At 44.2% G+C, this 13479-nt stretch overlaps 1 protein-coding gene across 1 annotated transcript in view; it reads right to left on the minus strand.

Moving 5' to 3' along the window:
- Positions 1 to 2065: 2065 nt before the first annotated feature.
- Positions 2066 to 13479, minus strand: part of Hgtx (HGTX homeodomain transcription factor) — a 33615-nt gene continuing 22201 nt past the window's right edge. The window contains exon 4 of the mRNA XM_076825817.1: positions 2066 to 2337. Within this exon, the coding sequence (XP_076681932.1) occupies positions 2140 to 2337 (198 nt within the window). The 3' untranslated portion in view covers positions 2066 to 2139. The remainder of the gene's footprint in view (positions 2338 to 13479) is intronic.

Genomic DNA, 13479 nt, shown 5'->3' on the forward strand with positions numbered 1-13479 from the left:
TCGAAAGTATAATTGTCCGAGAGACTGAGGATATTTAATTTGAAAAGGAACCAAGCAAGAAGTTCGCATTTTACAGCTTCTGTACAAAAGTTGAGATTTAAATACGCTGCTGCACTTAGAGCGCCAGCTTAGTAGCTCTGGCGGCGGAATTTTAAACTAATTTCAATAGCTGGAAAGTGAAAACAGGGTGCTCTGAGGCTGCCGGGCAATCAAGAGGCGGGCGTTCTTGCGTCCTTAATTGCGGGATTCGCCGGAAGGGGGTAGGCTGCCGGAGTTTTGCGATTTATGTTAAAATCATCCCGTACATCTATGTCGGAGCCTTACTAAATATGTTAAGTATCACATTCACGTTTATCGTATCTACAGAATATACAAAATCCACTTCGATCCGCTTATATCCATTGGCGTAATTCACTGGGACGTAAATAGACAGCTGGGCGATGAGGTATCGTCGCGTTAAATACCTCGTCCTCTGTCTTTGTTAGGCGTTCTTCGTTTATTTCGAGCTTTTGAAGCCTTCGAATGCTTCTGACACTTCGCTGGCGGATGGATCGACCGCCGACAGTGGACGCGGGGTCCATTTTGACCCGCGATAAGAGGTTTGTTTACTGAGTTTTTAGGTTCAGTTTGCATTGTAAAGTTTCAACACGTTCTGGTCTGAATTCCTATTTTTTTTTTTAGGTTATGTTAGCCTGTGCTTTTAGCTGGGTCAAAATGGACCCTGTATCCGTTGGTCGAGGGTTAACCTGATAGCATGCATTTATTATACAATCGTGCTGTTTAACTGAGTACTGGATAATCGGTGTTTTTCATTTTATTAAAAGCAATTACTTGTAGGATTGCCTCGATGAGGGATTTCATCGAATTTGCGAATTTTAAGGCAAGATGCCCTTAAGAGAGTTACTACTTACTTTCACAAAATACAGGGTGCTTCAGCGAATCTCATTTCACTACACTTTTAATTTTCATTAAATGCAATAGGGACAATTGTGCTTAGTGACCCTAAGATCGTTTAAAAGCGTCTAAATTAATTAAAGTAACCGTAGAATAAGTTAATTGTTCGATATACACATGACTAGATCGACAAAACAGGATTCGCTAATATACCTGGTAGTAAATCAGTGGTAAATGGAATGGAATTTTGCTATTAATTTACGATTGTTTCTTACGAGAAAGAAATAGCTCTCTTGCCTTAAAACGCACTCTGCATATTTCTCTGCAACATTACGATCCCGCAAATAATTTCATTATTTATCACTGTTTTCGAGCGTCGTACTATGTCGCAGCAATTCTTCGTGCAAGCTTTACGGCACGTCGAGACAGATGGCACAGTCGATTCTTCGTTACGCGTGTACAAATATATACAAATGGCGATAGACTTTTATAAACATTCAGAAATTGCTGCGGGTAATCCAAGGAAGGAAGAAAAATATATTTGAAGCGTCTGGAAATGAGAATAGGTAGCTAGTAGGTCTGTGGGAACAGCAGCCTCGACATTGTGCCATGAAAGCTCATTAATTTAAATTAATCAAATGCTCTACGAAGACAGAAAAGATCTGCCTCTGATTTTTTTAAATTAAATTGCAAACGAAAAATGTATACCTTCTTTCTAATTAATAACCCTTAATCTTTGGTTTCCCCAGCATGCCCCATTTCCACAGTAACATCTCAAATTAATGCGTTTCAGGAGCACAATGCCTCGATCCTCGATACCTGCTCCTGCGTCGCGCGCGAGTCGGTGCAGTAATCGAGGGACCACGAGTATCTCCTTTACCCGTCAGTCTTGGCGGCGCTGCGGTCGACTTTAATGGCCGACAAGTATGGTATACTATTCTGGGATCGTCTCCCAAACTGGAGGGCAATGGTCTTTCATAATTTTTATAAACAATTACATTGGGAAGCTGGATGAAGCTTATCACTTTAAGACACAGTGTCTCTCAAGGGTAACGAAAAATCGTTCTAAATCACTGGGTTGTCGATGTTCTCCATATCTCTCTCGCAACGACGCGAGGCAGTAGAAACAGACGAAGGGAACGAAAATCCTCCCCCACGGTCACATTTCTCCACTGTAGGAGTCTGTAACCTAGTCTTTTTCTTTCGTTACTTCGAGTACGTTATTTTTTTTTTTTTTTACACTCCTTAATGCCTGTATTGTTGCTCGAGCTCCCTTCTGAGCCTCTTCGCCGCAGTCTCGCTGTTCCCATCGGCCTCCGTGTCACTACATCCATCTTCGCCCTCGGCGACGACACCCTCCACCTCCTCCTGCCTCCTCTTCGCGGTCGCCATCTCCGCCGCGTGCTTTTTCCGCCATTTTGTCCTCCTGTTCTGGAACCACACCTGCAAAAAGAAACATCAGCCTTCCTGAAAGCCTGTCCATCGCGATCTGCCGCGGCGATTCTTAATTAGAAGGACAAGCTGGGTGGCCCTGGTAGCACGGCAACCGGTGCACCTTGCGCGCCACCCTGGTTGCCGTTACAATCTTAAAAGGGTGGGATTTAAAACTAGCTTCTTACTGTACAAAGCATTGGCGCGCCCAGAGGGACCCTGGTACCCCGAAAAAGGGGCTTTGTAAAAACAAAAAAGAAAACTGGATTTTATTCTTCACATAAATTTTTATAATCCCTAATGAATTTTACTGAATTTTATCCGCTCAACTCGGCTCCACCAAAATCAAATCCCGAGCGCGCCACTGCAAAGTAGTAGTGACACTTGTACAAGGAATTAAAGGGAGGAGGCATTACAAAAATATCCCTATTCAATCATCCCACGTCACTATTGCTTGGTACACCAACTGCTCCAACATTTAGGCATTGCTAAGCAGGTAGTGGAAGAAGAAAGGGAACATACCCACGAGTGGTACATCCTCGAAATAAGAACGGGCTTATTATTCGAGCCAATCAAAATGGAGGTACAGCCGAGTGGAGAAAGGCGGCGGGATTAACGAAGTATATACACCTCGAAGGAGGTGGAGGGCTGGGGCGGAAGGCGACTCGAAGGTGGTCCCGTATACATCCTATAAAGGCTGGAAATACGCGGCAGGAGTCCGTGTCCCCACAACAATGTATTTAATTAACGTAACGGGCGTCAGGGGAGCGCGGGACTTGAGCGTACCGATTGCACCCACAAACCACCCTCTATCCATGCCAGCCGCCGCGTGACCCCGCTAAACTCCACCCTCCCCTGTCCACCCCCCCACAACCCTCCCTCCGGCCGCCCCTCTTTTCTCCCGCCAATCCGCAGGCTTGTTCAATGGCCGCCAAGTCGAGAGCTTAAATTAAAGATATAAGCGGCCGGCGCTAGGCGGTAAACGAATTAAAAAGTAAACGGCCAGCCGTAAAAGTTAATGGCTGTTCGGATGAAAATTAAAACACTGGAGGAATTAAGATAACGGAGAGAAAGGAAGCTCAGACAATCTGGGGAGATTGACTGTCGTCGTTGCGGACCTCGGCGAGCGCTGAAACGTCGATTCCCGTTTAAAACGGACCCTCCCTCTGTTCTTGTTCACCGCCATCCCCTCCCAGCCGGTCGGTCAGGTGGATTCTATCAGGACGTTCCGAGGATCCATTGCAAATGCCATAGGGTAGATGTCCCAATTACCGTGCGTTTATGCTTAAAGAAGCCGTACAGAAAAAATCGCATAAATAAATAAGGAGAGAATTTTTTTTTAATTAAGTTAAACTATTAATGTATGTGTTACACACGAGAAGGTTGCATTTTGAAATAATTAAAGCATAGTAAAAAAAATTCAAAAATGCATATGAAGATTTCGATGGATTTACCTAAACGGAAACGGTAAGGAACGCGTACTTTACAGAAGTGAATAAATTGATAATTATCATGTTCTGCACTTATGTAAAGTGTTTATTATATCATAAAAGGTTGAAATTTTACGAAAAAATAGCAAAATGAGCACTTTTGAAACGTTCTCGTATTTTTAAAGTGAATCTGATAATTGGGAGAAAAACATGTATTTTTATTTCAATTAAAAAAATACGAAAAATTAAAATTTTCAACCCGAAAAAAATGCCTTAATAAAGAGAAAAGTTCAAGACACCGATATAAACTTTCACCAAGCAAAATTAAGGTAAGAGAAGCCAGTAATTAATTCCTTCGCGAGCAAGTCGGCGTCAAAGCACGGTAATTGGGACATCTACCCTAGTTGGCACTGTAAGTAGAAGGGTAACCGAAGGGACCTGGGGATTTTTTCCCTAGTAGTTGGTATTTTATTTTCGTAAGAGCCCGAGATTCTACTCGGGTGAATTGAAATCCTGGAAATCTCAGGAACGAAGGGCCAAAGGACACACTTGCCAGATAAAGGGTGTCGGGGAGAAATGTCCCTCGGCGGAGCTGGACTTAATAATTCGTCCGCGCGATTTCACCGCGCGATATGTTGATCACGGGTCATCGATCGAACCTTTTATCGCCCTTCGATAAAACTGGCAGAGGCGCTGTGAAAAAAAAAGGAGGGAGAGGGGGTGTAGAGGGGTCAGGGGGGAATTTTTATTACGCAGCCCGCGAGGACAGTGGTGTGCTTGATACTTGGCGATGCTACTAGGGCCACTGGGATTGAAGATCGTGCTTCATTTCGAGATCAAACGTTCGACTTTCATTTATGGTCGGCTTTATTGCAACGCGATTCCGTGGCACGCGGTTTACGGCCGAGCAACAGTTTTCGAACTTTATCTTCATTGGCCCTCGTCGCATTTTCGAGCATCACGCTTTACAATTTATATGCGCGCGGTTATTGTTTAAATTCGATGATGACGATCGATCAATCTCAGCGGAGGATCTTTGTGTTATATATCTTCGAGAACGATCCCCCCGGGGGCGTAGCAGCATTTTCGGATAACATTATGGCGGCGCACTGTTTAACCAGGAATTACCTCTAATTTAATAGACCGTAATGGGGCCAAAACGTGACGCAAGTAACCGATAATAACCCATTAAAATCTCTGCGCGGCGCACGCCCCCAAATTGAACGTTTAACATTAGAACGGCCGATTAAACGATCCACTCTTGATCGACAGTACAATCGTCGATCAAAAAATACATAGAAATCACTAGGGAAGTTAGGCAACCCGGAAATTCAGAAAATTATGCAACTTCGTGTGCAAGTAGAATAGTTCATTCGCAAAAGAAAACTATTTTTTGTTGGTGTCATAGTATTGTATTAGGGGGGTGAAATCACCCCTTGAAAGAAATGCAGAGGTTTCTTTGTCATGGAATATCTCGAGAACGGTGAGAGATATCGAAAAGCAGTTTAAACAAAAGTGGCACCTGTTTTTCATATCTACAAAACGGCATAAAAATAATTATTAAAAATCCATATTTTTCAACTTACCCCCACCACCAATCCTTAATTCGATAATTACTTCTAAGCAGTTTTGTAGATATAAAAAACAGGTGCCACTTTTGTTTAAACTGCTTTTCGATATCTCTCACCGTTCTCGAGATATTCCACGAAAAAGAAAATTCTGCATTTTCGTCAAGGGGTGATATCACCCCCCAAAACCGCACTACGGCACCAATAAAAAAATAGGTTTGTCTTACCCATGAACTACTCTACTTGTGCACAAAGCTGCATAATTTTCTGAACTTCCAGGTTACCTACCTTCCCTTATCAGAATCATTCGTAAACCAAAAAAAAATAAAAAAAATAATATCTCCAATCTGTTAAGTCGATAAAAGAGAAATCATCCAAGATACTCGTATCATTCGCTGAAAGAGGAGCACGATTGCACATGGCTACCCCTGGAACCATAGCAACCCGCCGGCAAATCCTCGGAGGATTTCGTTTAGCGAGTAACAGTCGCAGAGATTTCGATTGGTATTTTCGGGGATTTTTTCTCGGCAAGAAATATAGTGGTGAAATGTAAATGGGAAGGAGGATCCTACCATCGGACTCATTCATCTTGTTTTTGAACGCGTTAGTCACGCACGCGTTGTAAACGTTTCGAAGAGGGGGGGGGGGGGTCGACGGGGGAGAGGGTGGCCCCCGAGGTTATACCTCGCAACTGTTCGATTTATTAAATCAGGATTATCTAAGCCCATTACTTTGTCCTGTAAAGCTAGATACAAAACCGCATTTATAACTGCGCAAAGCCCTTACTCCGGAGGGGGTGGAGTGCCAATCTCTCCCCATCTCTCTCTTCCCATGACGTACGCTGGTTCCCTCTGCCTTCAACCCTCTGCCCTGTTTCTCTGACACTCTCCTTACTCGTTCTCGCCCCCACGAACACCGTCGACTGTTCTCTCCTCGGCTATCCGTTCACCCCCCCCACCCTCCCCATCTGGTAACAGATAATACCGCAGTAGTATCTGATCGCGTTGATATTGGCGGATAATTTACCATACGAAAGATTACGGGCGTGACTCACATCTTGATAGCGCGAGCGAAATCGCGGAATTTGCATGGACACGCGTTTCGAAGTTGGCAGGCTTGGGGTGCAAGCCAGACCTGAATTTTTTTGTTAAAATCTCGGACGCCCCTTGGAGTCCATTTAGAGTGGGGATTTAACAGGGACGAAAGCTGGACCTGATATAAATTTAGTTGGTCAGCAAATCGAAAATGGTAACTGAAGATTTTTAAAAGAACTAAGAACTTGGGGGTATGTTAGATGCTAGAAGCTTGAGAGTGGAAATTTCTGAATAGCAGGAATGCGGTATTCCGAACATCGGGAGCTTAGAAGAGGCTGCTCAAGAGATTGGTAGCTTGAGGAGGAAGGCTGCAGCTCGTTTCTATGCAAAAGCAGGGGATTATCTTCCCATCCGAAGCTTATAAGAGACTGCCCTGAACGTTAGAAGTTCAGTGGAGGCTACTCCAGAACGTGACACTGTCCCAGGCATTGGCAGCGCCGGAGGACGCTGCTCCGTAGATTGATAGCTAAAGAGCCTCTGCCATTTTCACATTTTCCACCCTGTCACATCTCCCTCCGTGCCGACTCCTATACTCGACTTTTCCCTGTCTTCGCCCTGCTTTCCTCCGCCATTATTCCGCTTTGCTGCTTGTCTGCTCTTATTACCGCTCCTATCCCTCTCCTCTGTCGATTGGACGCGACCGTCATTCCGAGGGAGGCAAAATGGGAAATGTGATCAAAGTGGATGTTCCGCGTGGAATTAAATGGGACGTCAGAGTTTCACTTGACTAAATGGTCCATTAGAAATTGCTGCCTATATCGAATTAATTTTCAGGACGCTCGCTGTAAGCTCTGTCTCTTAACTCTTCGCCTGGCGTCGGCGCGTAAACACGCCGAGGGACTTGCGCGCCGTGGACGTCTCTGACGAGCTCTCACCCCTATATTTTTTGTTCATTTAAAGTAGTTCCTAACCAGCTATGTTAGTCAAATTAGAGTTGGGTAATAAATGATAAATATAAAGTAGCACGACAGTATAGAAATAATAATAATAATTTCTAACATCATGTATATATGTTTTAAAAAGTTCAATGTTAATATAAATAACTGTAATACGAAAATAGATTATTAAATTGGTTAGAGAAGTGACGTAGGTTGCCACGTCGACTGCTCTACGTAGTTTCTGAAAAATTTGCACGTAAACCTATTTTTTTATGGGTATTTAACTAATAAATTCATTTTCTGACATTTCGATGTACTTTCGTTCCAATTTTGGTGCACTTCTGTAATTTGGTTTTCCTGTTTCAGAAGAATAACCGAAACTATAACCATCTTCTTCTGATTCTGTCAGTGCGTTAAAATGCATCAACTTTAATTAACAATTTCTCCATTACTATGTGGTAAATTGATTTTGAACTTTGTACAAGGGTTTCTCGTATTCCGAATTAGTTTTGCAGGAAATTTGAAAGATTCCTGAATTTAGTTGGATTATTCAGGAACTACCTTAAGTTGTTCAATGTTTAAACTTGTTATTTCATCTCTTTCTGTTATCTTCTTTGCTATTTCTGCACTTTGATCTTTATATTAATGTTATCTTATTTGTCCGTCCTCTACTAGTCACGTTTCATTTCGTTATAATGTACCAAAGGTTTATTACCCGTGATAAGTGAATAAATAAAAATAATAAAAAATCATTCAATGTGTTAATTAATGGAACGGTAGCTCCTGTTTATTATCGCGTGGTCGAAGCGCCAATTAATGGACAATTTCATTCACTTTTCTATGAATTTACGGTGCCGCCGAATCCACCGCAGTAAACCAACTGCGTTAGGTTTTTATCGGTAAAGCGCCGTTCGCATATCATTCTAAACTACCGGATAAATTTATCGAGAGGTGGATCAATGAGGCCTTAATGAGATATATTACCAAATGAGAGTGTTTATATCGAATGCGGTCGGCCGCGGGTGGCGGTGCGCCCATCATGTGTAGCCGATCTATAACGTTTCCGAAATTAACGTCGTTATTGCAGCTAAATAACCGATTCAACTTTTCATTCACTAATAGCGTCGATCTACCGCGCAATTTTATCTCCCCTCCCCCCCGGAAATCTGCGCTTTACCAATGGTGTATTAATAATTCCATCGCATTAAATCGATAATACTATAAAAACTGCATCAAAATGGTAAAATAAATTTTTTTCCTACGACGCTTCGTTTTCGAGAAAATCGATGTCAAATTCGTTGCGCGCTCTGCGGCGCAGCGATCTTTGAAGTGATTTTACTCGAAAATGGTAAGTGGATTCGAGAACTGGTACTTCACATTTTCGAAGTGTTTTTTCACGAAGAATCGGAATCCGCGAAAGTATCTCCGCAGTGGCGACGTTAGAAGCAGCTTTATCGTCATTGTTGAAAGGAACGAATAAAGTTTCACATTAATGCACTTGATTCGGGGGGGCTGCAGTGTGTTTCGTAATGGATTCAGAATCGTGTCACGAGGAATTCGGGAAGAAGAGTAGAAAACTGAAAATCAGCGGAGGACGAGCGCGATGTTTAATGATCCGTGGAGAGCCGTGTGTGTGTGTGTGTGTGACATCCACTCGGTCGCCTTCCGCATCATTGAGCCCGCTTATCATTCAAATGGTAACCGTTTCATTGACACGTCGATAAATTTTTAAGGTCGGACGGGCAATTCGTGTACGCGGGAAACGGAGCCGAGCGCCGCGTTTCGGGATAGGTCGATGCAACCGTGGCCTCCTGGGGGAACCGTCCTCGCCGGGTCATCGAAGTGGTCTGACTTTCCTTTTGCGAGCTTTGAAATAATTAATCGTACGGTTGCCGTTACACGTATTCCACCTGGACGGACATATTATTTATTTAACAGATTAACGGCAACGTAATTTCCCCGCCTTTTTGCCCATTTACATTCATTTAAGTGTGTGCTGTGGGAAATAAGAATATTTTGCGGTTTAATGATGCATTTTTTACTCTAAATTATTCCTAGTGATAGTTATATTGTTCAGAGGTTTGGAAATGTACATCTGCATCTAGGTAGATTTAGAATCACTAGGCACCTGATCACTAGGCACTTTGCCACTAGGCACCTAGTCACTAGGAACCTGATCACTAGGCACTTTGCCACTAGGCACCTAGTCGCTAGGAACCTGATCACTAGGTACCTGGTCACTGGGCACCTGATCACTAGGCAATCACTAGGCAACTCGGGACGCTGCCACTAGGCTCCAGGTCACTAGGCACCTGGTCACTAGGAACCTAATCATCGGGTACCCAACTAAGTTACGTATCTAATAATTAAGCTTCTAATCAACAGGTACCTAATCACTAGGTACCTCTTCCAAAAGGACCTCCTATAATATGCCCCCGTTTCTCAGTGACGGTGCATCCTCCAACTCCTGGTTCTAGCAGCTTCCAGCACACAAAACAGTATCGCAGTTATTCGCAAACTAGCAACGTCACGTCTGTCGGTTGTCCCAGCGCCAACAACAAAATGTATGTTGATCCCCGGTTTGATGCACGCAAATAGTGCATTTATCCATGCAGGGAACGCTGCTGGACAGGCCGCCACCCGACATTTCGCGTATCACAGGCCACTGTAGCGTCGGGCCAAACATTGATGCGCCTGCTAGACGCTACCGTTTAATACTGCCTATACCGAAAAGTGGCGTTCCAGATATCCGAAATGAAAGTTCCCATAAAAGCAACACCATCCCGTCGAAATCGTGAACCGAAGGAACGTTCGAAAAATTCTCTTCGGCCCTCTAAATCTCGCGAGGGTGGAAGACGGAACGCAAAGGGAAAGGAGGGGGGTGAAATTTCGGGATGTGCGATACGGTGGACGATATCGCCAGAATAGAGGTACCACGGTGCCATTATCGATATTCATTCGACGGGGCAGGGGCGAAATCAAGACACAAGGCGATCTAAAAGTGAATTCCAAGAAGGGTGGTTTTTATCCCTCCCACCTCCTGCGTGCGGTAAGAGAGAGAGAGAGAGAGAGGGGGAAGGGGTCGTAAAATTTGCCCTCCCTGGCGAAATTTGATTCCGAAATAAAAATAGAATATTGGGGATAACGCGAATCGGTGAAGCCATTTGATCTTCGAGTGAAGCCAAATGGTCGGTCGCGGAGGGGGGTGGATGGACGAAAGGGGGTGGGTGTGGAGGGCGAGGAAACATATCGATATGGGGAAGCGGGCACGAGAACGGAATACAGAGGAGCGCATTATCGCCAACAGCCAACTACTACCCTCTGCCATTCTCGCGGATCGCATTACTTATTATTTGAAGAAACATTCTGCTCCGAGCACTTTGTAATATTACGAGGAATTACTTTGGACCGATTGATTTATAAAATTGTGATCACGTCGTGGCGCGGGGATTACGTCGGTCAGCCGACTATCTTCCTCCACCGAGGTCTATCACTCTGCGACGCTACCGAGAATTCGGTGACTAGCTAACGATTACAGAGCAAGCGTGTCTACCACATTCCTGATTTACACGGAAAGGATCCGGAAATTCGGTGACACCTTCCCACTATTTTCATTCCTTCACCGAGATCCATTTTAAACTCTAAACTACTGTTAACCGAGTAACTTATACTCGAACGCCTCTTAGGGGTTTTGGGGGGGTGTGAAAAGAGCCGAAAGTCAATTAAATAATCCCCCCTCGCCCGGTTCGAGCCGTCCCGGAGACAAATCTTATTGATCCCATCTGCGATGCGTGTCCTCCTTTGTTTCCTAAGCGCCGAGCACTGATCTCTGCAGGCTGAATGAATTATGCGGAGGGGAATATTAATACGTGTGTACAGTGATACGGATACATTCATCAAATTTGATCAAGGAAACACTCGAGGGTGTTACGAGGATTACTTCGTCCCCTTCATAGAAGCCCGATTTGATCAGTCGGATTTTTAGCCTCGGTCCCGACGCTCCCTCTGCCTTTTACGCGCCGGGAAAATTGGACAAGCGTTTATGACTGCGGGAAAGATAGCATCGAGGAATAATCAGCAACGCCTTCCGACATCGCTCTATTTATCATACGCTATCATAGTGTCTTCAGTAGATGTTAAATGGAAGCTCAGCCTCGAGAATCCTTCCGAAATTCTTCGTTTCGGCAGCCCGAGCCATATCAGCGCGAAAACATTGACAAGCCTCGTAAACTCGAGATCAAAGAGCCCCCCGAGTGCGGAAAGTCCCAATATCCCAGTTTCTAAAACGAGCCACCTCCGAACACGTTCGACCGATCCCGCCGAAGGGAGCGCGATACCGAAGAAATATCGGCATTGATCCGTGGCAATTACGCGCGGCATAAAACGTAATAGGAAGAATAGGTCGCGGTGGCTACCGCCCTCGAGTTATAACAACCCTCCGCACAGTGGGGAAATTTCGCGATTTTATGGCCGAAACGGCACAAAATAAATTTTTGATTTCGACAAAATAAATGCAAATGTCGATTGAAGAATGCCACCAATTTTACTGTTAAATGTTTTAATACAAAGCTCGTATAGACTCGCAAATGTTTATGTTCATGTGAAGTTGGACCGATTGCAAAGAATTAATCCAGATTTTCAAGTTGCTAACACTTATATTGTGTTATCCAAAGATCTGAAAATAATTTCAAGGCATGGATTCAGTTCCTGGTGGTGCGTAAGATATCTTTTTGTACTCAAAGTAATTGTGTTTCGGTTTTTAATAAGTAATTTATACAATTTTTCAAGTAGTGTTTTAGAAATAACCCTTTCATGTAAGAATCAATTTTCAATATATAAAATAGTTATCAATCCCATAATATCCTGCAATGATTTTCATTCCTATTTTACGTTGGACTATTTTAATTCTATAAATGCAATTATTAATTGCTAATAGTTGCTAATCTTGCAATTAAATGCATTTTTTTAAACACGATCCAGTGTGTCTTGTCTAACATACGACATAACTGTGACCGAGACTGGTTCACATATTATACATTACAATCCTTTTTATTCTTTTTTAAACGATTTCATTCAGCTTCGATCCTCTGTTTGATTGTTTGTATTATATATGTTTGTGGAGGCATGTTCGAACAAAGAAAAAAGTGTATAAATGTAAATAATAAAAAGATCTTTATCGTTCGTAATTTTTATAAGTGCTGTTTTTTGGATAATTTAGTTCCTCATATATTAGAACGTAAAAGTGCCGAATTTTATATATTAAAAATAAGTTTTCAGGTTTTGACGACGAAAATGGATATAGTTCTGCAATTGACATTTGTATTAAATTTGTAAAATTAAAAAATTTCATTTCTGTAGTTTTGGCCATAAAATCGCAAAAGTTCCCCACTGTGCCCCGGTAGAAATCTTTCCCGGAAGCAGGCACCAGCGCCTGTGACCTATCCCCGAGGCTCGGGCTGTCGAGAAGTAGAAAGGTTCGGTATAGGCGGCTCGGTATAGGTCCGGCAAGACCGTAGGCGCGCGAAATAAAGTCTGGAGGTTGTAATCGAGCTGCCGTGGAATCGGGCATTATGGAGTCAAGTACATGTGGGCCAATTCCGAGGGTACGAGGTTGTGGGAGGTGAATGAAGGGAACACACGCCGCCTGCTGCCGTGATTTATCACGCCACGCCACGCCGCGCCGCCACCGGCGTACGTACATACACCACCATGATGATACATGGCGGAGGAAAAGCGGGTAGGAGGCTTTCGCTCGTACTAATTGACGTCATCGATATTGGTATCCGTCGACGAGCAGATTACTCCGCCGTAAACAACTCCACCCCTCCAGGCGGCCTACCCCCGGGTCCGCTGGAAGGGGTGCAAGAGGGTGGCAGCGGAGGCCACCACTTTACTACCACCACCGCTGCGTAAACACCATCTAAGCCCGTTCCTTCCGTTCGAGTTCTACCCTCCGCTATTTATCCCCCAGCCCCACCATCCCCCGCCACCGTTTACATCCACCACCGCACCCTCCGCAGCCCTCCACCCCCTCTGCTCTCCTCTCGTCTCTCCATTGCCGAGCACTTCAACTTGTTACCCCATCTCTCCGGGGTTCAGCTTCACCCCCACGCGCGCACCCCGGCTGATACACGCGCTTGATACGCGCCTACGAGCCGCGCGAGGGGTGGGTGTCACGCTCTTT

The sequence above is a fragment of the Andrena cerasifolii genome, chromosome 13 (assembly GCF_050908995.1).
Source record: "Andrena cerasifolii isolate SP2316 chromosome 13, iyAndCera1_principal, whole genome shotgun sequence".
NCBI lineage: Eukaryota > Metazoa > Arthropoda > Insecta > Hymenoptera > Andrenidae > Andrena > Andrena cerasifolii.